The sequence below is a fragment of the Centruroides sculpturatus genome, unplaced genomic scaffold, assembly GCF_000671375.1.
Source record: "Centruroides sculpturatus isolate CEXI.00-Female unplaced genomic scaffold, Cexi_2.0 scaffold9, whole genome shotgun sequence".
NCBI lineage: Eukaryota > Metazoa > Arthropoda > Arachnida > Scorpiones > Buthidae > Centruroides > Centruroides sculpturatus.
The window spans coordinates 1,365,487-1,392,140 of record NW_019384576.1 but is presented as its reverse complement, the minus strand read 5'-3'; the positions used below and the strand labels follow the sequence as shown (position 1 = coordinate 1,392,140).

The window sequence follows — 26,654 nt, the reverse complement described above, 5'->3', positions numbered from 1 at the left end:
TATCATTTAAGTAAATATGATTAAAAAATAAGATTATTTACTTAAATATTTATATAATAAATTATTATATTGTTAGGTTATTTTAATAAATGATTTACTTTATTATTTATATAAAAGGAGATTAATTATATATTTATTTGTTCAATAATTTAGAAGAAGGAAAATTATTAATTATGTCATTATTGCTTACTTTATTATAGAATTTTAAATATAATATTTGATGTAGTACTTAATTATTAGTCTAATGCTTAATATAGTAGTTAATTATTAATTTAATGCATAATATAACGTTAAATGACTGATAAAATGCGTAACATTATGCTTAATTGAATGATATAATTCATAACGTGCTTAATATACTGGAATGCTCATGAACTGATACAACGTGTAGCATTGTTTGCTATAATGCTTCATAGACTGCTTAATGAATGACATATTACTCAAAATAACAATTAATATATTTTTTAATGATTAATAAAATATCTAAAAACAAATGAATTATAGATAAATAATCTTTAATTAATAAGAAATTAATTAACAATTCTTAGTAAAAAGAATAAATCACAATTAAGTAAAACCAGCAATAAATGTGCAATTCTCAAATCGTTGTCAAAGAAAAGCTTCCGTAGAAACGTGATTGGCATTTGAAATACAAAAATAAAAGGCGCATGCTCGCATGTTAGGCAACTTATGTTGTAGCAACTATCTGTTAGTCGGTACCCGAAGGAGGGAAGTATCAGTCGACTGTCGAGCATACAGCAAAGAGGTTGGATAGTCGAATGCTGGTCGATCGACACTTCACTAAACAATTCAACTTTTCCAAAGTATAACTGAAGATGAAAAAAAAATGTTAACAACGGTTAAACAATGACTTATTCATCAATGGATTCTAATTATTCTTTTAATCTAGTCGAACATGTTCAAGATGTTATACAAATTAATAGCACGAGACCTTTCGTTTTACCTTTGTGGCAGCAAGTAATATGGAGTTTTGTATTTGGCATAATGGTAACTGTGGCTGTGATAGGTAATACCATAATCATGTGGATTATAATTGCTCATCGTAGAATGAGGACTGTGACGAACTATTTTCTACTTAATTTATCAATAGCCGATTTTATGATGGCAACATTTAACGTTATATTTAATTTTGTATTTATGTTAGAAAGTCACTGGCCTTTCGGTTTAGCTTATTGTATTTTTAATGGTTTTGTTGCTAATGTTACGGTTTCTACATCCGTTTTTACTATGATGGTTATGAGCATTGACAGGTAAGTTTTTATGTGTATATATTTTTTAAATTATTTTTTAAAGCTAAATATATAGTACATGTATTTATAGTGTTAAGGATGTAGACTAGTACTTAAAACGGATATTGATAAATGGTTTTGATAAACATATTTGTTTCGTATATATTTATATTATTTATCATTTAATTCAGAAGTTCAATTTGGAGTATGTATGACCTAAAAGTCACACATACACTCATGTTTATATAAATATATGCATATAAAGCACTTAAAAGCAACTTCTACCGATTTTGTTTACGAAAAAATTTTTTTTCTGAAATTTTAACGTAAAAATTATTATTTGAAATATGATATAAATTACACAAGATATTTTCTTTGCATTTGAACAATTTTATTAATGAAAGTTAAGTTTAGCAACAGTGAAATTGCTACAAAAAACGAATTAATTTTAATTATTTTATAATTAATTTACTAAGAATAAAATATTATATTTTATTATTTCTTTATTAAAATAAAGAAGATAATTTTATAAGTTTGATGTATAAATATATAAAATTCTTATTTCTAAACATTTATTTATTTCGTTTTTTTAAATACAAAGTACTTTTTTTAATCGATATAAAAAAAATCTTAATCTTTGCAAAGGTCAAGGAAAATCTATACTTATGATACAATTAGCTATCTTATATTTATATAACTATATCATTTAAAATTTAATTATCTTTAAACCATTATAAATAATTTTATTTACTTAAAAACGAAGATTTTTAGAATAATCGTAAATTTATTATAAAAATTCAAATAAATTAATATATTTAAAAAAATTGTTTTTGATCAATGGTATTCGTGTTATTGAAATATGTCATATTATATAACGAGTACTAAATAATTTAAATATCGGTCGCTTTAGTATAAATTTTTACATTAAAAATATTTAAATAATTAATGTAGATATACATTAAAAATTTAGAATACTAAATATTTTTTTTCATTATTTAAATGGTTATCCTACAAAATTATTATATCGAAAACTAAGCATTTAATTCATTTAATTAAAGTGAAAACGTAAAATTTTATAAAATTTATTATTCTGTTAAATATCTTATAAATATAAATAAATTTTTAGCATTTTTATGAAAGATTTTGCTCGAAATTCATCATCAAAAATTGTCAAAATGTCTCAGCATAATTAATAAAAAGAATTGAGTAAAATCACTAAGACCTTAACCTCATAAACAAAATATTCAGTAAAATTATGAAATATATGTCTTCGTTAATAAAAATTTATGTAAAACCATCAATATTTTAGCTTCATTAACAAAAATTTGGCAAGGGATCTCGCTCGACTTTTCCAAAAGTCGAATATGAGGTTTAGGACATGAGGGTTTAAATCGAAAATTTTAAATTATACTAGGCTAATATTTAAGTAGTAAAATCTTTAAAAGGAGTAATTTTGTTGAAATATAATAAAAATCTCTTTAAAAAATATATTTAAGTTTAAAAAACACTACGACAGTAGCTCAAAGTTAAAATTGTGTATGGAGTCATATGTTATAAAATATTAAAAATAAATGTTATATTATTAATTATTATAAAAAGGCTTATTTTTGAGGATAGAGATTAGTTTCTAAAAATATTGCAAACGCCAATAACCAGTAAACTTTTCATTAAGTCCCTCCACACTCGAGATATGACACATCATCCCCCTGTCTCACATCACCTCTTCGGTTCTGTATGAACTCTAAAATTTAATAGCATCAATATTCCTTATATACAAGTTACTATGCCAAATTCCGTTTTTTAATCTTTATCCTATCCTGAGATATTAAACGGAATAGATACCAACACACGCGTTCACATTCACGACTGTTTTTTTGTTTTTTGAGTGAATGTGAGATGTGTAATTTTCGAAACTTTACGGTTCAGGGATCTCAAAAAGTCAAGATTTGCAAACCTCCCGGAGGGTCAATTTGACACAACCACAATATTTTTTCATGTTATGTTATAATAGCCAAAAAGTAAGAATCACGATAATCAAATTCTTCAGCCTCGTTAACGAAAATATCGAATAAAATCATCAATGTCTAAGCTTTATTAATAAAATTATCAAGTCAATTCATCAATGTCTTAGTTTCATAAACAAAAACAAAACTTAAATATTCAAAATTCTTTACAAAATTTTATAAATTTAAAGATCTATAAATTTTGTAAAGAATCCTTAAATAAAAGAAAAAATGGAATTCTTAAATAATTTTGACATATATCGGCTTATAACACTGATAATTTTTATCCTTTGTTATCAAGCATTCAAGCGAATAACAAAACAAACGGTGCTTTAAAACATTATTCTAAATTATTATTATACTACATATTCTACTACATCAAAAAAAAAGAAGGATGCCTTGTGGTAATTTACCGACTTCTGTGTTTCGAAAATTTGAGGGAAACTTTCTAATGCAATTATATTTATGAATGACAAATAAATATCCATTTATATAAAGGAANTCTAAAAATATTGCAAACGCCAATAACCAGTAAACTTTTCATTAAGTCCCTCCACACTCGAGATATGACACATCATCCCCCTGTCTCACATCACCTCTTCGGTTCTGTATGAACTCTAAAATTTAATAGCATCAATATTCCTTATATACAAGTTACTATGCCAAATTCCGTTTTTTAATCTTTATCCTATCCTGAGATATTAAACGGAATAGATACCAACACACGCGTTCACATTCACGACTGTTTTTTTGTTTTTTGAGTGAATGTGAGATGTGTAATTTTCGAAACTTTACGGTTCAGGGATCTCAAAAAGTCAAGATTTGCAAACCTCCCGGAGGGTCAATTTGACACAACCACAATATTTTTTCATGTTATGTTATAATAGCCAAAAAGTAAGAATCACGATAATCAAATTCTTCAGCCTCGTTAACGAAAATATCGAATAAAATCATCAATGTCTAAGCTTTATTAATAAAATTATCAAGTCAATTCATCAATGTCTTAGTTTCATAAACAAAAACAAAACTTAAATATTCAAAATTCTTTACAAAATTTTATAAATTTAAAGATCTATAAATTTTGTAAAGAATCCTTAAATAAAAGAAAAAATGGAATTCTTAAATAATTTTGACATATATCGGCTTATAACACTGATAATTTTTATCCTTTGTTATCAAGCATTCAAGCGAATAACAAAACAAACGGTGCTTTAAAACATTATTCTAAATTATTATTATACTACATATTCTACTACATCAAAAAAAAAGAAGGATGCCTTGTGGTAATTTACCGACTTCTGTGTTTCGAAAATTTGAGGGAAACTTTCTAATGCAATTATATTTATGAATGACAAATAAATATCCATTTATATAAAGGAATAGAAAAATATTTTTAGATAAATTTTATAAAAATTACGATTATCAATTTTAATATTATATAAATTATTCCTAATAACTATAATTTTTCATATTAATTTATATACATTTCCATATCTCAATTATTAAGTAACATAATTTCCGATTATTTTTAATGAATATAATAATATGAATTTTTTAAAAAATATATGTAAGAAGTGATTATTATTTTCTTAAATTTATTATACAGTAAATTTTTAAAATATATTTTTATATAATAAGTGCTTAAATTTTCTTTTCAATCATTAAAACAATTATAATTGAATAGATTAAATTTAAATTTTACTTTACATTATGCTATTTCACATTAAATAAAATTTACTGTGTTATTTCGTATGGTATATAGAGATACATTTTACATTTTAATACTTTTATGGGGTGCCTATATAATTTTTTTAAAATCATTTTTTAAACTAAAACACTCGTAGCATAAAAATTTAAGGTTCTATTAATGTATTTTATTATAATAAAAGTATTAAATATTATTTTATAATATAAAATGTGTAATATAATTTAATATCAGCTTTAGAAAATATCAAAATCTTGAACAAAATTGGTTTTCGCGTTGGATTTTTTTTGGTTGAGTAATTATACATACAATTTGACTACTTAAAAAATTATCTGCAGTTCAATTGCTGATTGGTTCTTAGATAAGAATAATTACTAAAAGGCGTGACTTTATTAATAAATAATTAGCTAAGGAGAAATTTGATCGATTGCAACACATTCCACTTCCATAAACACGCCTATTAGCTTACGTTATTTCAATTCCGACCAATGAGTAAAACGAATATATTTAATTTTCGAAGTATCTTAAGTGCTTATAAATTGGTGAAACCGAAAAATTTTACGAAAATTTTTATTTGAATTTATTAAATTTTCGGAGAAAAGTGAACATTTATTATAATTTAAACTTATATATGTAATAAACACCCGTTTATACGACATAATTGGCTTCTGGAAACAAGTCGTAAAGCGAGCCGTTTCATTTCTCATATCAATGCCATAATTGAAATTATATTTCTAGAAACACAACTTAAACTATGTAAAACCACGATAAAAATGTGATAATTTGTATCATCATAATAGAAAGTGTGTAATAGTGGTAAGAGTCGTGATTCTAAAGACAGCAGTCGTAAAGCGGGTCTGNTAATATAAAATGTGTAATATAATTTAATATCAGCTTTATAAAATATCAAAATCTTGAACAAAATTGGTTTTCGCGTTGGATTTTTTTTGGTTGAGTAATTATACATACAATTTGACTACTTAAAAAATTATCTGCAGTTCAATTGCTGATTGGTTCTTAGATAAGAATAATTACTAAAAGGCGTGACTTTATTAATAAATAATTAGCTAAGGAGAAATTTGATCGATTGCAACACATTCCACTTCCATAAACACGCCTATTAGCTTACGTTATTTCAATTCCGACCAATGAGTAAAACGAATATATTTAATTTTCGAAGTATCTTAAGTGCTTATAAATTGGTGAAACCGAAAAATTTTACGAAAATTTTTATTTGAATTTATTAAATTTTCGGAGAAAAGTGAACATTTATTATAATTTAAACTTATATATGTAATAAACACCCGTTTATACGACATAATTGGCTTCTGGAAACAAGTCGTAAAGCGAGCCGTTTCATTTCTCATATCAATGCCATAATTGAAATTATATTTCTAGAAACACAACTTAAACTATGTAAAACCACGATAAAAATGTGATAATTTGTATCATCATAATAGAAAATGTGTAATAGTGGTAAGAGTCGTGATTCTAAAGACAGCAGTCGTAAAGCGGGTCTGCTATATATATATATATTTTAATATAATTTAATTAACATTGTTTACTTTTTAAAATTTAATTCATAAAACTAACGATTATTTTAAGAAAGTTAGGTAAAGAAAAGGTTATTTAAGCGGAATATACGTTATTTTTGTAAAAAGGATGCTTAAACATTGAAATTTTAATGTCAAAATTGAAAATTAATTGACTATAATGTTAAAAACAGTAAACCAAACTGTAAAACCTTAATTAAATTTATAACATAAAAATATCTTCCGCAACGTCTTACAACTAAATGAAATTAAAGATAGTTGAGTTATTCAGGATGATTAAAGATTTATATAATGTATTAATTAGTAAAGAGAAAATTTCCATAAAAAACGCAAAAGAGTCTATTCTCTTATATAAATAATAGATTATATTAAAAACTATTCACTTAATTTCTTGACAGTTTTAAAACTATATATTTTTTTATACATTTAAATATATTTTTTTAAATTTCTCATTTAAAAATAACTAAAAATACTAATTTTTTCTATACTCCTCTTTAGCAAGGATAATTAATCTTACTTTATTTTCACTTCTCAACCTGTAGTGCTCGTACTCTCGGGAATTGCGATTTGTAATTGTAGAGGTAATTTTTTAAGCGTAGGTTGAGAGGTACTTTATTAGATCTATATATAACTTGAATTAATTAAAGTATTGAGCTATTTAATTGATTTTATCTGAAATAAATGAGCGTTTAGTTGTTTTTATTTAATTGGTTTTTAGTATTGTTTAAAAATATTTAGGTAAAATTATATCTAATAAATTACCAATCGATTAAAGTTCAAGTGACGTATTTAAAGAGCTTTTTTTTCTATTATTTCAAACAGTTTAAGTAGAAATATTCAAACAATATAAATCATTTATTTCTTTTAGAAGATTAAATATTTATTTTACTTTATAAATGTATTATAATTTTAGCTTAAACCATTTCAATAAAATGCAATTATTCGTTATAAAACTTAACACAAGTTTTATAAATTTAAAATCTTGAATAATTTATTTTTATATGTTTAACAAAATTTAATTAATTTTAAAGTAAATCAGTTTATAAATTTAATAAAATTAAAACCACAAATTAATTAGGTTTTAGTCAAATTGGTAGAAAGAAAACTTATACCCTCTTATTACTGTTGTTGGGGTTGTGCTTACTCAATAGTCTTGGCTGAAGGAAAAAAGAGAAGAGGGGATGAGAAAGAGGAGAAAAGAGTCCAGTAAGGTACTGAGCAGATCGGGTAAATTAGGAAAAAATGTCTTGTTTACAAGTCATTTTTTTTCCTAATGTCAATGTCTTGTAATCGTAAGATGTTCTTGATAACATCCTACGATTACAATGAAGTCTGTTGATAAATATATACAAAAATTATATAATATTATAGTTTTTAATATTCATAGTGTCTTGATTAAGAATTTAAGTATATTTAAATAATAATTCATTTAAAAAATCTTTTTTTATGAGTTTAACTTGCCCTCTGATAGCCATGACCTTTTGCATTCTAATGCCCGAAGCCATTGTGTAAATCTATTAAAGATTTGTTATTTAAAAAAAATATATTTTTACATGCTTATATTTTTCAAAATAACTTATTTAAAAATTGTATTTACTTAATAAATCAAAAAAAATTATTCTTTAAACAAAAATTCAAATATATTTTTTAAAATATCAGTGTTTATATTAATATTTAGCCTAATCCTTTGACAAGGAAAAATTCCAAAAATAAATAAAATGTTAATTTAATTTAATTATTTTTAAGATTGTAATTAAATGTTATTAACTTATAAAACTTGAAAAACAAAAAAAAATTCTAGGAAAATTCCCTTAAATTAATATAAGTTAACAGAGCAATAAACTTTCCTATATACTTGGCTACATTTCCCGATTTGATAGGGTAAACTTTGTATGTGTTTAATTTAGTTTAAATTTCAAAAATTTGTTTAAAAACTTTATAAAATAAATAAACATTCAATAACAAAGCTACCATTGTTCGTACTCTAAATGTTTACACTGTGTGATGCTATATTTTAATGAATATATACATACATTCAAGATAAAACTACATCTACCATTTGACCTGTTTCATGCTTGAACTTCATAACGTGTAGATAAACCTGTCTAGTAACTCTTGGAGTTCAAATGGGGAAAGTGCCAAAGGGATAAAATAATACAAAGATCCATTGCTGATTAATAATCAACTAATGAATTAATAAATTTACTTCCTAGTGTAGTAAGCAAATCTATGGCTTTATCAAAATTGTAGTACCTTTGGAAAGTGTTCGGCTTATTAAACTATTATTTCAAATAACATTCGATCATCATGACCTATAATTGATAAATATTTTGATGTTTTTTTTACAGATATATGGCGATAGTTCGGCCATTGACACCACGTATGTCTCGAAAAACTGTTTGTTTGATTATAATTACTATATGGTGTATGTCTACGATATTAGCATTACCTACATTATTATATTCAACTGTTGTGTCTTTCAAATATAAATTTGAAGAGAATAGGACTTTGTGTCTAATGTTATGGCCTGACGGACACATGGGAACATCGAAGAAAGAATATTGGTAAAACACTATTTATTTCTTTTTTATAAATTAAAGTTATATGAGTTGTTATATAGATTTTAATGTTTTATTCCATTTCACCCCAAGAAAGTGAGTAAAAAGAATTGTGTTTTGGTTATTTCAAACGGGAACAGGACCCACACGTATCAGATTGACATAAGTTCGTTTCTCATCTGAAACAAAACTCATATTTTCTGTAAGAAATTCGTAATTTAGATTCAAATAGAAATCAATGTCTTAGAAAGGAGCATGAGTTCAGCATTTTCATTTAAAACAAAATTCAAAACTTCTATAAGAAATTTGAAATTTACTTCATATAATAATCTAATACACGTGCTTTAGAAAGATATGGGTTCAGTTCCTAATTGGAAATACTCACATTGGCTGAAAAAAATAGAAATTTATTTCAAATAGCAACAGAACTCAAGTTTTTCGGTCTTTTGATTGATGATGAAATGCTTTTCAGGCTATACATTCATTAAAGTCCAGATTTTAGATGTTATTTATTTATTAAGTTTGATATTACANTTCTCTTAAAAAGACCTCCCGGAAAGCATCCCCCTAGGCAGATCCCCCCAAATGTTGCGTTGCCATAACTTAACAAACACTCCTGAACCACCTTAATGAAGCCTTAATGTTTTTTACACTAACCTTTGACATCAAGCCATTTTTTTATTTTAGTTGACATTCGAAACAGATCCACAATAAAAGGGAAAAGACTAAGATGATAATTATAAATGATGATGAAGATGAAAGAGAAGATAATTTAGTTACATGTTTCTTTGCAAGGATTATAATAATGTAATTAAACATAATTAATTAACTGAGCTATCAATTAAAACTACTTCGATTTTTTATGGAAAAAAGCAAGAAAAGTAATTAAATAATTAAACTTTAAAATTAAAAAAATCGAAAATAGCAGAGCGTGAAATCAATTTCTTTTGTTTTTAATTTAAATATTTAATTATTACAATAAAAATAAATTGTAAAATGTTTTAAGCAATTTAATTTAGAAAATTAATCGAATCAGTTAAAAATATAATGAATTAAGTAATTAAAAATAAGATATCGATGTAAATTAAGGACAAAAATATATAAATATTCGTATAAAAAATACGAAAAAATTAATATTTTATTCGTTTTGTAATTAATTATTTATTAGTGATGTTGAATAAAATAAAAATAATTTAAAAAATGATTTTACTTTTATGTAAAATACAAATTTTATCGTTTTAAACATTTGAATAATAGATAAATTGTAAATTTATCTAGTAGTTAAATCCTTCATAAAACGTAAAATATAAAGAGACTTTATGATAATCAGTACTTTTATGGTCAACGATATATCCACAGTGATTAAACGAATCTTTTAAGGCATAAAAAATTAGATTAAATTACAAAAATGCATACGATAAGATACTTTACACGAAATTTATATCCATGCTAAGATCATAAATACCTGTTGATTTATGATTTTTCGTTGTAGTATTGTATTTGAAAAAGAATACCGTAATACAACGTAATATTCAAAGTTCACGTTAGATAAAAAGAAAAAAAATTGTTGGAAAAAATTGAAAGTTTTCGTTGATATTTATAAATGAACGTAAAAGAAATTTCAAAATGTTATAATGTTATTGTTAATATGTTTATAAATATCTTTTATTTGAATATTTTAGCGTGTTTATAAGTATCTTCGCAGCATTGTAGTAAATGCGTTAATGAGCATAATCTTTCTTTGCTTATTGTAATGAATATTCTCATAAATATATTTCGTACGGAGTCAGGAATTCAAATAAAAAGACAAGAATTCAATTTTTCAGAAATTTTATAAACTTATAAACAAAAAAAAGCATCTTAATTCGAAAAGATGATGATAATATCGTCATGGATGATTACAAACTTTAAGCAAAATAACGAGTTTAGATAGATAAGAGAAACAATGGCATATTTTTGAAGGTCAAATTTCTTAATATTATGCTACTTGTTAAGTGAGTCGTGAAGGAACTACTACTAAAAAAATTCAATTTGTTTAAAATATACTCAATATAAAAGTTTTATTTGTGAAGTTTTTAGCTTTAAACGATATAATTAATTTTTCTTAATTTTTTTAATAAATTTTAATTATATTGTTGTTATATATTTAGGTACAACGTTGTGTTTCTCTTAGTAACTTATGTAATTCCAATGATTCTCATGGCTATTACTTACTCAAGAATGGGAAGTGTGTTATGGGGAAGTGCAAGAATTGGAGAGACGACTGATAGGCAAGAAACATTAATTAGATCAAAGCAAAAGGTAAATTTATACTCTTCTAAATAATATATGTATATTTATTTATTTATAGAATAACATTTAAAAAATTGTTTAAGTAAATTAAATCAAATTTTTAGTTTATTGATATTTAGGCTATTTAATTTTCTTTTTAGCATAAAAAGCGTTTTCTTTTTTATATAAATTGAGAGTTTTATTATGAATTTTTATTCTTCTTTAAACGTTCGAATTGAAATTTTATAAATGTATAATTAATTTGAAAAATAATTAATCGATTCTTATAAACTTTGAAGGATTTAATTTGATATTAAAACTTTGTCATTCATTTATTAAATTCGAATTATGTTTCGAAGTTTGTCTTTTTTCCTCCCTTCTATTCTAATTAAAACCATTACAAATTAATTCAACTGTTTGAAAGTTATATTTTAGCCTTTCTTGGAGAAAAATGATTAAATTAAAATATAAATGAGTAGATTTTATATTTAAAAAACAAAATTCTTTAAAATATAAAGAATTACCAATGAGAAAAATCAAGAAACACATTCTCGTATTTGATAAGAAAAGAAGCGTTTAATGCATCTTTATTGCTATAAAACTGCTTTTTTTTTTTGTAGTTGAATTTACTTTCATTATCCGTATCTATGCTGTTTTTAGCAACAAGTATTAAAGTTATGCATCACATTTATGAAGTAGCTGTTGCAATCACTTACTTACAGTGATGGATGAGATGACATTTCCAATTACTGGAAGAAAATACAATGAAATCCTAGTATCGAATACAGTTTTTAGAGTATTCACCCCAAAAATAATAATCATATTTATCATCCAATGACAAAATACCCGTCGTGTATAAAATAATTTAAATTCTATCCTATTCATTTTCGTTCGTTACTATATCGTAGGATGTCTGTTTTTAACGTGTCTTTAATCGGCATTGTTCAAAATAAATTATAAAGTTTAAATAATTTAACACGTTACTTAATTTTAAATAAAAGATGAATTTTCACTGCAATTACCATTTGTTTCTTTAAAAAAGGGGGTGTTTCTGTTTCTTTAACTCTTAACTTTCGTTACTGAATAATGTTTTCTATTTAAAATTCTAACTACAGTGGATGATGTTGAAATCAGTTGAAAGATTTCGAAAAATATAAACTATTCACGAATGAATTAAAATAATTTAAATTTTTGCAACATCTTTACCAAAGGACACTAATATCAAACTGAATCATAAACATAATTAATGCCTTGTGTAAATTAATGCCTTCACGTATCAATTAACATAATTATAATAGTACTAGGTAACTTAGAACTAAGTTTAAAATAAATTCTAATTAACTCAGAATTTATTATAGAATTTTTGAGAAAAATATATTAGGAAATATATTGATATAAATATATAACAATTAAATTTATGTTGGATTATATCTATATCGCACAATCTATCAACATTTTGCTTACAAAATATTTACAAAACTAAAGATCAAGTTTACATTTTATAAATATCCTTTAACTGTTTTTTTTTTGTTTAAAAAAATGTTCTAAAATTACATAAGTTAAAGAAAAAGCATTGAAAATATTTTCAATGTACAGTACCTGTATTTTCAATGCTTTTCTTTAACTTGAAAAAAATTGTTCTTGGTTAAGTTTAAAGACAAATATCTAAAAGATTGTTTGTCTGTAAGAAGATATTGAATATATTTTTTTTAATAATATTTATTTTACAAAATGTTACTACATACATCTAAAATAGTTATATTATTTTCATAAGAAACAATGTCATCTCTGTAATTTATGTCTATGTATTATGAAACCATAATTTACATTATGGCATTAATTCTTTCATAATTTTTATGTAATTTTTTATTTTGATTTATGTTTTTGTAATTATTTTATTAACCATGTCACAATTTGGTTCTTCTACATATATTCTTTTAAGAAATTTTCGTGCTTTCATCAACATGTAGCTAGAATGTAAATTCTTGTGGGCATATAAAATATACATTAAATAAAATAATATCCTATTTTTCGGATATTTTTACCTAATTTACGCAGAAATNCATTTCCAATTACTGGAAGAAAATACAATGAAATCCTAGTATCGAATACAGTTTTTAGAGTATTCACCCCAAAAATAATAATCATATTTATCATCCAATGACAAAATACCCGTCGTGTATAAAATAATTTAAATTCTATCCTATTCATTTTCGTTCGTTACTATATCGTAGGATGTCTGTTTTTAACGTGTCTTTAATCGGCATTGTTCAAAATAAATTATAAAGTTTAAATAATTTAACACGTTACTTAATTTTAAATAAAAGATGAATTTTCACTGCAATTACCATTTGTTTCTTTAAAAAAGGGGGTGTTTCTGTTACTTTAACTCTTAACTTTCGTTACTGAATAATGTTTTCTATTTAAAATTCTAACTACAGTGGATGATGTTGAAATCAGTTGAAAGATTTCGAAAAATATAAACTATTCACGAATGAATTAAAATAATTTAAATTTTTGCAACATCTTTACCAAAGGACACTAATATCAAACTGAATCATAAACATAATTAATGCCTTGTGTAAATTAATGCCTTCACGTATCAATTAACATAATTATAATAGTACTAGGTAACTTAGAACTAAATTTAAAATAAATTCTAATTAACTCAGAATTTATTATAGAATTTTTGAGAAAAATATATTAGGAAATATATTGATATAAATATATAACAATTAAATTTATGTTGGATTATATCTATATCGCACAATCTATCAACATTTTGCTTACAAAATATTTACAAAACTAAAGATCAAGTTTACATTTTATAAATATCCTTTAACTGTTTTTTTTTTGTTTAAAAAAATGTTCTAAAATTACATAAGTTAAAGAAAAAGCATTGAAAATATTTTCAATGTACAGTACCTGTATTTTCAATGCTTTTCTTTAACTTGAAAAAAATTGTTCTTGGTTAAGTTTAAAGACAAATATCTAAAAGATTGTTTGTCTGTAAGAAGATATTGAATATATTTTTTTTAATAATATTTATTTTACAAAATGTTACTACATACATCTAAAATAGTTATATTATTTTCATAAGAAACAATGTCATCTCTGTAATTTATGTCTATGTATTATGAAACCATAATTTACATTATGGCATTAATTCTTTCATAATTTTTATGTAATTTTTTATTTTGATTTATGTTTTTGTAATTATTTTATTAACCATGTCACAATTTGGTTCTTCTACATATATTCTTTTAAGAAATTTTCGTGCTTTCATCAACATGTAGCTAGAATGTAAATTCTTGTGGGCATATAAAATATACATTAAATAAAATAATATCCTATTTTTCGGATATTTTTACCTAATTTACGCAGAAATAAATTTGTACTTTAATTACTAAAAATAATTTTAAATTTTATACAGATATATAAAAATAATAAATTATATTTTCTGAACTTTCAAAAATTAAACTAGATATATGGCAAGTAATTCCAATAATTAATAATTATTTTATTTTTTTATTTTTATTTTTATTACAGTATTGTATTTTTTGTTAAAGATAAAGGCATGTGTCTATGAACATTAATATATTATAAAAATAATAATTAAATATAGAAAACATGCATAAAAATATAACTATACAAAGTAATATTATATTTAAAACTAACATTGTTTTATAATAAAATTTTATTGAATTGGGAATTGTCAATAAACAGTCAACTTATTATTATTATTATTATAAAAACAATGTTTTATTTTTTTCAAAAACATTGTTTTTATATTTATGAATAATAGTACCTGTACAGAAGTAAAATATATTTTGACCACTTTAGAAAAAATAATTATTATTTATATGACATCAATTATAATAAAGTACAATAAAATTTAAATAAAATAAAATAAAATAAAATGATTGGATAAATCATTTAATTCTTGTTTATAAACGGCTATGTTTTCTTTAATTTTGAGTTATCTTCATTTTTATATTTTCGTATAAATTATTATAAAAATAAATTTTATCTCTACCGTAAACAGTTAGATACGTATTTTATTATTCAATATGTTAAATTTCTCAAGAATTCTCGATAATTCTTAAGAAAATCGTTTCGAAATTTCTTTTCTTTAGAAAATAGAAACAATAGCGAAGAGCTTCTGTTTCGAATTGTACCTCTGTAATGTGATTTTTTTTATCGTTTTTCTTACCACTATTTATTTACTTTTTATTTAATATTACTTTTTCAATTTATTCTCGTCATCGTTATATTTTCTTTTTCTACAAATCTCTTTTATTCTCTTAGTCTTTATGTAACAAAATAATTCCGTACTATATGTGTTACATCCAAAGAAAAATTAATTTTGTTAACAAGTTAACTACACTTTCGAATTGCGCTCTACCATATTCACTACTTACTTTCTATTCCAAAACTACATTTTCCTTCCATTAAGTGATAGTCGTGAATCTACTGCCATTAGCTTAGAAAACATCTTGATAGCTTTCATAGTGGTAATGACTATACAAAAGAACTCTTGACTCAATCATTTATAAATATAAACCCGGAGAATTGATATTGCAATACTAGAAAGTCGATGAAAAAGAATATTGTACTTCATTGTTTTTATCTGTAAGCTATAAAATATAAACATTTTGAACAAAGATGCAGCAATTCTTAACCTACCAATTTATCAAATTGAAGCATTCTTTATAAAGGAGTAGTATCATAGGTAGCCTCAAGTTGCTCACCCCCTGCTTAGATCTGCAATGAAGCCAAGTCAGCCCTCTACTGAAGCTTAATAATTTTCCATAATGAAATTTATCGGTTGGACAAACTACAAGTTACTACAGCACTTAAAAAATTAACTGTTACCTCATCTCTAATTGGTTAAATTTGAAAAGCTACGTACTGTTAATTATGTTATGATTGAAAAGACTTTGACAGTTATACACGATTCAAATCCTCGACAATTTAATTGGTTCAACGTGATAACTACGTATCGCTACGTATATTCGCTTTTAGTCAATCAACGAAACCAGTGATGGGCAAACTACGGCCCGCGGGCCAGATGCGGCCCCCTGAAATGTTCTATCCGGCCCGCGCGACATTATTCCTAATCTGACGAGTAAAAAAGAATACAGGCTGTGGTGGTTGATGCACCAATTAACTTGAGTGTTCGTTGATTATATAAAATAACCGAAGCTTTATATCTCACCATGAAAGTTTACTTACAATCATGTACAAAATTTTGTTTTACACTTATTGAGTAAAAGCTCGATCGGTTACAAGCATGCTTCGGTGCAGAACATCCACTCGTCGTGCGTAGCGTAGCCGAAAGAGAGAAAAAGAAATATGGCGGACGGCCTGCACATGTTTTTATAGCGCCACCTGGATTTTCAGATGCAGCGCTAGGTTACAATTATATTGGCCCGCCTAAAGTTTTCTTCTTTTCCTTTGGCCCGCTCTTTAAAAAGTTTGCCCATCACTGAACGAAACGAACGTAAAGTTTAGGATATTTTAAAAGTATGCTAAACAAAAATTTTCGTTCGAATAACATTTTTACGCTAATTTCTCTCATTTGATTTCTAATTATTAACATCAGTTCATCTTACATAAACATAATGGCTCAAAACGTAGCCAAAAATATATTCATAATTAATAAAATAATTTAAATTAGCTTGAAATAATGTAATTATATTAGTAGAAACCCCAGAAAAATTACTTTACTGTAATACGATTAACTGATCTTTGGGCCATCCTGTATATAGAAGATATAAAATTTTCTATTTTTCATCACTTTCAAGCAAATATAATAATGTTTGCTTGAATATAATGAAGATATGGAATTACATATATTATATGGAGTAAGTATATCATCAAAATAGAGACTAAACACTATTTTGAGTGGCATTTTGCACGGTTTACCTACAATTAAACAAACCAAGATAATTTTCTATTAAAACAACATCCGTCATTACTGTTGCTATTTTACGGATACGATTTCATAATTAATCGTTAATTATATATTTCTAATTTTATAATTTTAGTATTATAATAATTATATATATGATTTAATGATGACAGTATTACTATACATATATAGTAATATAGTTTAATTGAAACCAGTTATCATTAAATTATAGTATTAATTATAAAATTAGAAATATAATTAATGATTAATTATGAAATCGCATCCGTAAAATAGCATTAGTTATATGGGATATTATCTTAAGAGAAAGTTATCTTGATTTACTTACATTACGAGATAAACCATGCAAAATGATTGACCATAACAAGAGGCTAATTAGTCGCATTCACAATTAAACGTTGATGACGTAAACAGATGTCGGAAGTTATTGTACTGAACAATGATTTATTTTAACATTTATCAATAGTTAAAGCTTGAGGAAATAAAATATTCAATACAAAATTTATCTTATATTAAAATAAAAAATCAATAAAAGAATTTAATCGCAGGAATGTTTTGTGGGGGGTCTGTCTTAGATATGTATGGTCCCGCTTTTATTGTGGGCCTAGTCGAAGCCACGATATGTACGAAAAAAGGCCCTCTTAGTGTCAAATGGAAGAGGAAGCAAAAACTGAAAAATATATGCTATTATTTTAAATGATACGAGCGGATAGCATTAAGTAAAGAAACAACAATGCCGCTGTTTAATGCCATATTAGTGAGGAATGCCCAACTGCGATTATTTATAATGGTAACAATGGAACCATTAATGTAAAATTCCCTCCTAATGCCGCTATTTAAACATTAATAAAAAGCACCCAAATATTCTACTATTTCAAAATCTTTCTACAGTTGTAGAATGTTCGAATATGCTATTGTTTAAAATGGAAACAGTAGAAAGCATTAATATAAATGAAACATTTATCATTTTCGCCCGAATGGCTCGTACAAAATAAATCCTCTTCACTTATAAAAATATAGGTAATGCTCATATTGAAAAATCGCAAGGTACTGTGATAGTTTCTATGATATGACCATGTTATTATTTTGAAAAAAAAAAATGTCATAGTTGAGACATTATTTTGACTAATCCTGTACGTTCTTATAAAGAATCAACACCAAAATTTTTATTAATTAAGCATTTANAGGTATAAATTTTCATCAAAGTTTTATAGGACAGATATATGTATCTGTCCTATAAAATGACCCCCAAACTATCCGTTGATAGTTTGGGGATCAGCTTATTATCCAGATAGATCAGTGATCATCATCTGGATAATAATACTGCATAGCATATACGGAATTATGTCGTATTCGTAATTTTTCGAATGAACAAATTTTACTTTCTTGCATCTGACAGTACTGCCTTGAGATTATTGCAAACATTCGCACTGATTCGGGCATTCGGGACCTTGACTATTTACGAAAACGTCGTATGGACTATTTAAATACATTGGTCAATCTAATTATTTTTGTATCTGTCCTATAAGACGACCCCGGATTTTGGGTTTTTTTTTATGCTTTAACTATCGTCTTATCTGCGCAGATATACGGTAATTACGTATATAACATTATGCATACGATTAATTATAGGTATTCCTTATTTAACAGTATACTATAGTGTTACTATGTACAATAAACAAAGTAAAACAATTCGCATAATGCCTTATCTGTATCATATGATTTGAATAGGTAAATAAATGATGAATTAGTTTTAAATACAGTATTAATCTAAATAATAATTATTTTAAAACTGTAAGTAAAAATAATAATTTTACGCTGTAAAATTCAATTAATAATAATAGAATTTATCAGCAAAATATATAAATTTTAGTAGCATTGATATAGTAACAATAGACACTAATTTAATATATAGGTTGGTGCAAAAATCAGTTAACCATTGTCGAACTTAAACTATCGCCTTTTTAAAATATTCTGCACGTAATTACAATTTTCTCAGTAATAATGTATATCCATAATACAGTAATTTAATTAATCTTTAATGGTTAACTGACTTTTGGACCACTTTGTATACATTACAAAATATTCTTTATAATAGAAGAACTTGTAGATCTGAAATAAAAATCAGAAAAGAAATATAGGCCTATATTTATATATTTCTTTGTAGATAAAATTTCTTTGTAAATTTATTGGAAAATTTTCTTATTATTACTAAAGAGACGTATAATTACACGGGTATGAAATATTGAAAATTCTTATCAAATTATAGCAAAGAGAGAACAATCTCTGTTTTAGTCGATATTCTTTACGTAAAGTATTGATTTCAAAGTCCAAATATATCTTTGTGGTGTAAACTGAAACCTCGGATAAACATAATTAAGGTATGCTCTTCTAACTGTATCTTCTTTATCAAATGTAATCCACTTAAAATATTCTGTATTCTAAGCTATAATCCACGCGATTTATCTTTTATACTCGATAATCCATATAAGATGGCTTTGATCTTTCTTGTATAACCTACGTGATATATCTCTTGTTCTATTATTACAAGAGATATCTCTCACTATCCTCGATCCACTTTTTTAGTTTTCAGTTCGTGCAAGAAACCAAAATATCGCTTCATCACAGTTTTTGTATTATATCGTCCACATGAGATATCTCTTGTTATCTACGATCCATTTCTTTCCCTTTATAGTTCATTCAATATGATACAGTTACATTTTATCTGCTGTCCATTTAATATATCTCCTTTAACTTAGAGGTGTTATACATGATACAGCTTATCTCACCTTTTTTCGTGATTAGGTAAACTACATAATCCATATGAAATATCATTTCCTTTATTATATGATTTAAGTATGATATCCTAATTTCTTCTACTTTTCAACCTATGTAAACATTGCAGAATAGAAATTACGGAGTATCTTACTGATTTTCAAATGTATTGATTTTCAAAATATATATTATATATATATATATAAACTATTATCCAATAATTAATGGTTTCATCTAAATACAGTCGGCCCCCTATAACACTGTTGATAATTCCGTTTTATATGAATTCCACGTTGTACGAGTCACTTAGATTTTACAAATACGTCAGCCGTTCACAGCCCGGCACACGTATTTGTAAAATCTAAGTGACTCGTACAACATGTAATTCATATAAAACGGAATTATCAATAGTTTTATAGGGGGGTCGACGTATTATAGTCTACGTTTTAAATTCATTCACACTAGTGTAAGTGAGTAATATGAAAAATATGTTGTACTGTACGTTGGTACTGTACAGTACGTCAGTTGGAATATGAAACATATACAGTTTTACATATTCGATTAACTGGTTAATTTATTGAAAACGGTTAAATTTCATTTATTTTTTATAATTTTATTAAAATATTGTATGTTGAGTATACTGTATTTTCATTAATGAAAACGCGATTTTGTAGGTGATTTTTGTATTATCAGAAATCGTGTAAACATAAAGCGCACGATATCTTTGAATTATGACAGCAATTTACTTTCCTCTCGTGTAAATTAATTTCAAATTTGTTTGCGTACAGAATTAATTTCATTTGTAAAGTTTTCAAATAAATACACTTAAAAAACATTAGAATATTCTTACGAAAATAATATAGACATGGCATTAAAAATTTATAAGATATACTTAATGTGCGCACAATTTATTAATTATTCAGCCTATTTTACATATTTAAGATAAATATAATAATGATAATAATAAAAATAAATAAATGGATTTACAAAAATTTGAAAAATATTTTTGATTTTTAATAATTTTCCATGGAGCTGAATATGATTTATAACACACAATAAAACACCGTGTATATAATATATCATTCATAAATACTGTATGTATACTGTACTGTACACAGAATGTTAAAGTGTACCTTCAGAGATGACCACCAATCGGCAGGATGTTTTAATTTTCCTCATTTTACAGTGTTAAAATATCTTATAAATTTTTAATAATCTAATTATTTTAATAATTGGCATGTTACTTTACTATTACACTTTGTTTCATAATCATTCGCAAAGTATATACTGCATTTATAATAATATGTAAATTACAAGTATTATATACTGTATATCTGCGCAGATAAGATGACCTTCAGATAAGAAGAGGTATAAATTTTCATCAAAGTTTTATAGGACAGATATATGTATCTGTCCTATAAAATGACCCCCAAACTATCCGTTGATAGTTTGGGGATCAGCTTATTATCCAGATAGATCAGTGATCATCATCTGGATAATAATACTGCATAGCATATACGGAATTATGTCGTATTCGTAATTTTTCGATGAACAAATTTTACTTTCTTACATCTGACAGTACTGCCTTGAGATTATTGCAAACATTCGCACTGATTCGGGCATTCGGGACCTTGACTATTTACGAAAACGTCGTATGGACTATTTAAATACATTGGTCAATCTAATTATTTTTGTATCTGTCCTATAAGACGACCCCGGATTTTGGGTTTTTTTTTATGCTTTAACTATCGTCTTATCTGCGCAGATATACGGTAATTACGTATATAACATTATGCATACGATTAATTATAGGTATTCCTTATTTAACAGTATACTATAGTGTTACTATGTACAATAAACAAAGTAAAACAATTCGCATAATGCCTTATCTGTATCATATGATTTGAATAGGTAAATAAATGATGTTAATAACTTTTCTTAGAATATATAATGTAATAATTGGTTAAAATGTTTTTGTTTTTATTTAAAAAATTATTTTTGACGAATTATATTTTATATCTTATGGTTAGAAACAGACTGAAATACTTTTGATTTGTTTATAATGTACTGTACCTGTCAAGGTCACGCTTCCAGAAACATAACACGTTTAGGTTCCTAAAGCGTGTCCTTCGGAGATACAGACAAGTCGACAGAATGTTTTAATGTTTGTTATTTTATTCATATAAACGTTAAAGTATATTATTATATTATATATAAAAAAAACTATTGTCCAATAATTAATGGTTTTATATAAATATTATAGTCTACGTTTTAAATTCATTCACACTAGTGTGAGTGAGTAATATGAAGAATATGTTGTATGTTGGTGTTGTACGTCAGAAAATTTTGACGTAATATACCTATGCTAGTTTCCGGTGATGTCACGGTGGTGTCGTATATGACGTCAGTTATGGCGTCATTAGACGTCACGCAATTTATTGTTATAATAGGATTCTGGGGTATGGTATGTGGGAGGTATGATTCGGTAGAAAATTCTGAATGGAAAGTGATTAGGAGTTATTTGAAATTTTAAAAAATTTCAATTATTTAATTTGGAAATCTCGAGAATAGATACATGAACGGAATACAAAAAATGTTTTTCTTTTTTATATCGCTAATTAATTTAAAACTTATAAAGTATACAACAGAATTTGTGATGATTTAGAAAATATTCTCAAAAAAATATTATTTATTTAATAAACTGAATTTGATAGAAAATATTCTAAGAATATAGTCACTGTGACCTTAAACGTTTTATATTTTTATCGTAAAATAAAATATCTTCCACGTCTTATAATAAATGAATTCATAAACCCACATACAACATCCACGCCTGTAGACGTAACCTCTCTCAGGTCATGTCCAAAGGAAGCTAAGAAATCAGCACGTGATGAAAAAGGATGTGTATCGACACGACGGTGTGGAAGAATTGAGAAATAAGCACATCGCATCATAAATAACAATGATATATTCCTGTTCGTATAAATATTAATCGAGAGAAACAGGAATTTAGAATAAACTTCGGAGCAAATTGGCACTCTACACATAATCTTATCGAAGGTTCCCCTCTGAAAGTTTCTTACTATCTTCAGATATATCGTTTTACTCCACTATTATCTTATTTTTAAGCACCTTTAAGCTTATATCAACTTATATTTATAGATATAATGCTGAAGAAACATCAGGAATTATCAGTCGGTTAGTTTGTCCCTCGATAAGCTTATTTTGATGAAATTTATATTAAAAAAACCGTTGAATATACTTCAAAAATTTTGTTTAAATATAACAGTTTTTTTAAAGTTTTAAATCTAATTTTTATAATAAATTCAATACGAAAATGTTCTTTAGTAATTTAATTATTACTCTATGCAAATTATTTATTTTTAAAGTAATTACACCCGAATATGATGCAATGTATATAAATGCAACTATTCAAAGAAAATTATTATTGCACTGAATGTACTTTCCATAAGTCAATATTAATGAAGGGTTACAAAATAAAATAATTTAAAGAAATAAAAAATAATAATTAAACTTCCGAAAAAAAAAAACATTTTATAGTTCAACTGCTAAAAATATTTTTATTTTTTTAACATTTGTATTGTTTTAGTTGATTTATTACTTTATAAATAATGTAAGAGGGTGTTTAAAAGTATATTTTACTTATAAAGAAAAATATTAAGTTTTATTTTTAAAAAACCGTATTTTATAATGATAAATATATTAATAATTCAGTAATTTTATTTTACATTATCCAACATATTTCTGTATTTTTCCATAAAAGATTCTTATTATATTAAACTCCTATTTATTAAATATATTACTTAATTTTTATTCTTATTTTTATATTAATTTTTATTTTATTTGTTAAATATTAAATAAATAAATATATTAAATTCTTATCTTATTTAGTAAGTTTTCTTACAAAATATGTAATTTATACTCTTATCGGATAGAAAACTATCAAAATTGTATTTACTTCTACTGATAAGATACGAGAATATCAAAGAGAGAATATATTTTTTTGTATTTTTATTTTTAAAATATTTATTATTAATTGTAATTATGTTTATTTTAGGTAGTCAAAATGTTAGCTACAGTTATAATGCTTTTTGGCATCTGCTGGTTACCGTATCACGTCTATTTTCTGTACATTTATCACGATAAGGATGTAGTACAAGCTGATTACATACAGCATATTTATCTTGGAATATATTGGTTAGCCATGTCTAATTCCATGTACAATCCAATTGTTTATTATTGGATGAATGTAAGGTAGGTGCTTTTATTACAAACATTTTTTACGTTCTTATATTAAATATAGTAGTGCATAAAATAGATGTTTCATAGTTCTATATTGTGTGGTTGAGGTTGTTTTTGCATTAGAACAGATTCTTCCAACAACAAGAATAAATGCTACTCTTGTATAACAGGGAAAGCATCTATTCTTGTTGACAGTCTTAAAAGAAAAGCATTTGTTCTTTTAAATTCTCAATAGCTTACAAGATTACATCCACAAGAAATTCTTCTAGATATATATTGTGCTTAGAAGATTATTGTCTACACTATTACAAGAACTGTTCCTCTAAGTTGGAAGCTTATAGGAATAGTGCAAGTGTACAGTACTTACACGCTAAATGCGTGTCTATGAATCTACATTTATGTATGAGTCAGTATTACAAAAACACAAAAACGTTACTCGAAGTTACTTGTATATTACTTCTTGTATCTGAAAGAATTGATGTATATGATAAAGAAGACTAAGTAATACTAGTTTTACTGTACAAACCTAAATTTGTATACTATAAATCTAGCATTATAAAAATACAGGAATGTTACGTGTATACTTGTATATAATAGCCTATCATATACAATAATATCCATGATACAATAAAACAATTTGATGTGAATGATAGTAGTAGCGAAGGTGACAGCGATTATACTTGTACAGTACAAGGCCTATTATACAAATTTATATTATAACAATAGTACATTGCTTAAAGGCATGTCACTTATATTATGACATGGCTTTAATCAGTATCTAACTAAAATAATTTGGTATAAGTAATGATAATTATAACTCTTCTATAGTCGAGCCGCGTTATACAAATCCTCACCTGTATTATTATTAAAAATCAAATATCATATCTGAAAGGATTTGATGTGGATTGTGATGGTGTATACACGTTGGCCTTCATTTTTAACATAAAATAATGCATGTTATTATCATCCACGTTATTTAATGTGGATGACGATAGTCATCTTCATCCACATTATTTAACTCTATAGTATTAATTTATAATAATCAAATTATGTTATAATTTAATTATATATTGTTTATTGTTGTAATTAGCTAAATAAAATTAACTAATATCGAATAAATATATAAAATATTTTATGTATAAGAATTTTATTTTTTTTTAAATAAAAAAGTAAACGAAACCATACTTTTCTATAATCTAACACAGAATCTAGGTCAAAGACTAGCCCATATTTTTATTACAGTTTAAAATAGGACAGGATGTACACGATGTTGTGATTATTAATTATGTATTACTGTATATTTTTAATAGGTTTCGAGCCTACTTCGAGGTAGTTTTGTGTTGGTGCTGGAGTAAAAGACATGATCGTCGACACTCACGCCCATTGAATCTTCAAGAATCGCGTACATTATCGACGAGGACAAGATCGTTCAGATTGACATTATCAAAGACATTAGGCATTAAAAGGAGCTTCAAAGATCGTCACATTCCAAATAACATCGATTGTCACCATTGTTAAACGAAGAACTTTGCTATTTTTGTCTTTAAATCAATTCAAATCATCACAATCTTCAAAAATAAAGTCACTAAAAATACCTCTTTTGGAAGAAAATTATATCGAAAGAAACCTTACAATTTATTTTCTTATTTGCAAAGCACTTTGCATGTAAAATTAACTATTTTCTGTTCTGTAAAGCAAAATATTTTCATAAAAACTCAATATTTTTTTTAATTTCAGAACTATTACAAACCTGTTTTAAGGTTTCCAATGCCTCATAAAATGTGATTTGTTTCTTCTGTTAAAAAAATAATTAAATTTATTATTCTTGTAAAAACATATATATATATATAAATGTACGTATTTATTGATCAGCAAAATATAAAAATTATAAAGCTCACAATCTATTTTAACTTATAAAAAAATGTTTTTTAATTATGATCTCATTAAATATTTTTATGTGATTTTTTTAATTTTATGTCATTAACTTTTTATCTATTTAAATTTCAAAACAATTTTATAGATGTTAATTAGTAAATTTTTTATTAAACTTTTTAAAATATTAAAAAAACAAAAAAAATACAAATTATGTAAGTGAGAAATTTCTTTTAAAATTAATTATAATTAGAAACAACTAGGGTCTAAAAATAGCAACAAATTTGTGTCGGAAATCACAAAAAAAAATAACCTCTTGCACATGACGTACTATTTGTTTTCACTTTTGACGTCATAATGAATCTATGACGTTTTCTACACTCGATGATATCATCAGTAAATTATACGTCATACAATGACGTATTAAGAAATTGAACGAAAACATTCTGTAAACTACCCACGTGTTTAATTC

At 25.1% G+C, this 26,654-nt stretch overlaps 1 protein-coding gene across 1 annotated transcript; it reads left to right on the top strand.

Annotated features, from left to right (window-relative positions):
• Window positions 1-728: 728 nt before the first annotated feature.
• On the top strand, window positions 729-26,115 carry LOC111624348 (tachykinin-like peptides receptor 86C). Its single transcript, XM_023367172.1, has 5 exons — window positions 729-1,271; window positions 8,860-9,075; window positions 11,220-11,370; window positions 24,126-24,322; window positions 25,621-26,115. Exons 1-5 carry the CDS (start codon window positions 868-870, stop codon window positions 25,826-25,828), a joined length of 1,176 nt encoding a protein of 391 aa, XP_023222940.1. The 5' UTR covers window positions 729-867; the 3' UTR covers window positions 25,829-26,115.
• Window positions 26,116-26,654: the final 539 nt, after the last annotated feature.

What these genes read in the sequence shown, in the direction of transcription:
- LOC111624348 (XM_023367172.1), top strand. Translation starts at nt 868, where the DNA reads ATGACTTATTCATCAATGGATTCTAATTATTCTTTTAATCTAGTCGAA. An exon ending in ATGGTTATGAGCATTGACAG is followed by an intron (nt 1,272 to 8,859) that starts GTAAGTTTTTAT and finishes TTTTTTTTACAG; the next exon opens with ATATATGGCGATAGTTCGGC. An exon ending in TATTATTGGATGAATGTAAG is followed by an intron (nt 24,323 to 25,620) that starts GTAGGTGCTTTT and finishes TATTTTTAATAG; the next exon opens with GTTTCGAGCCTACTTCGAGG.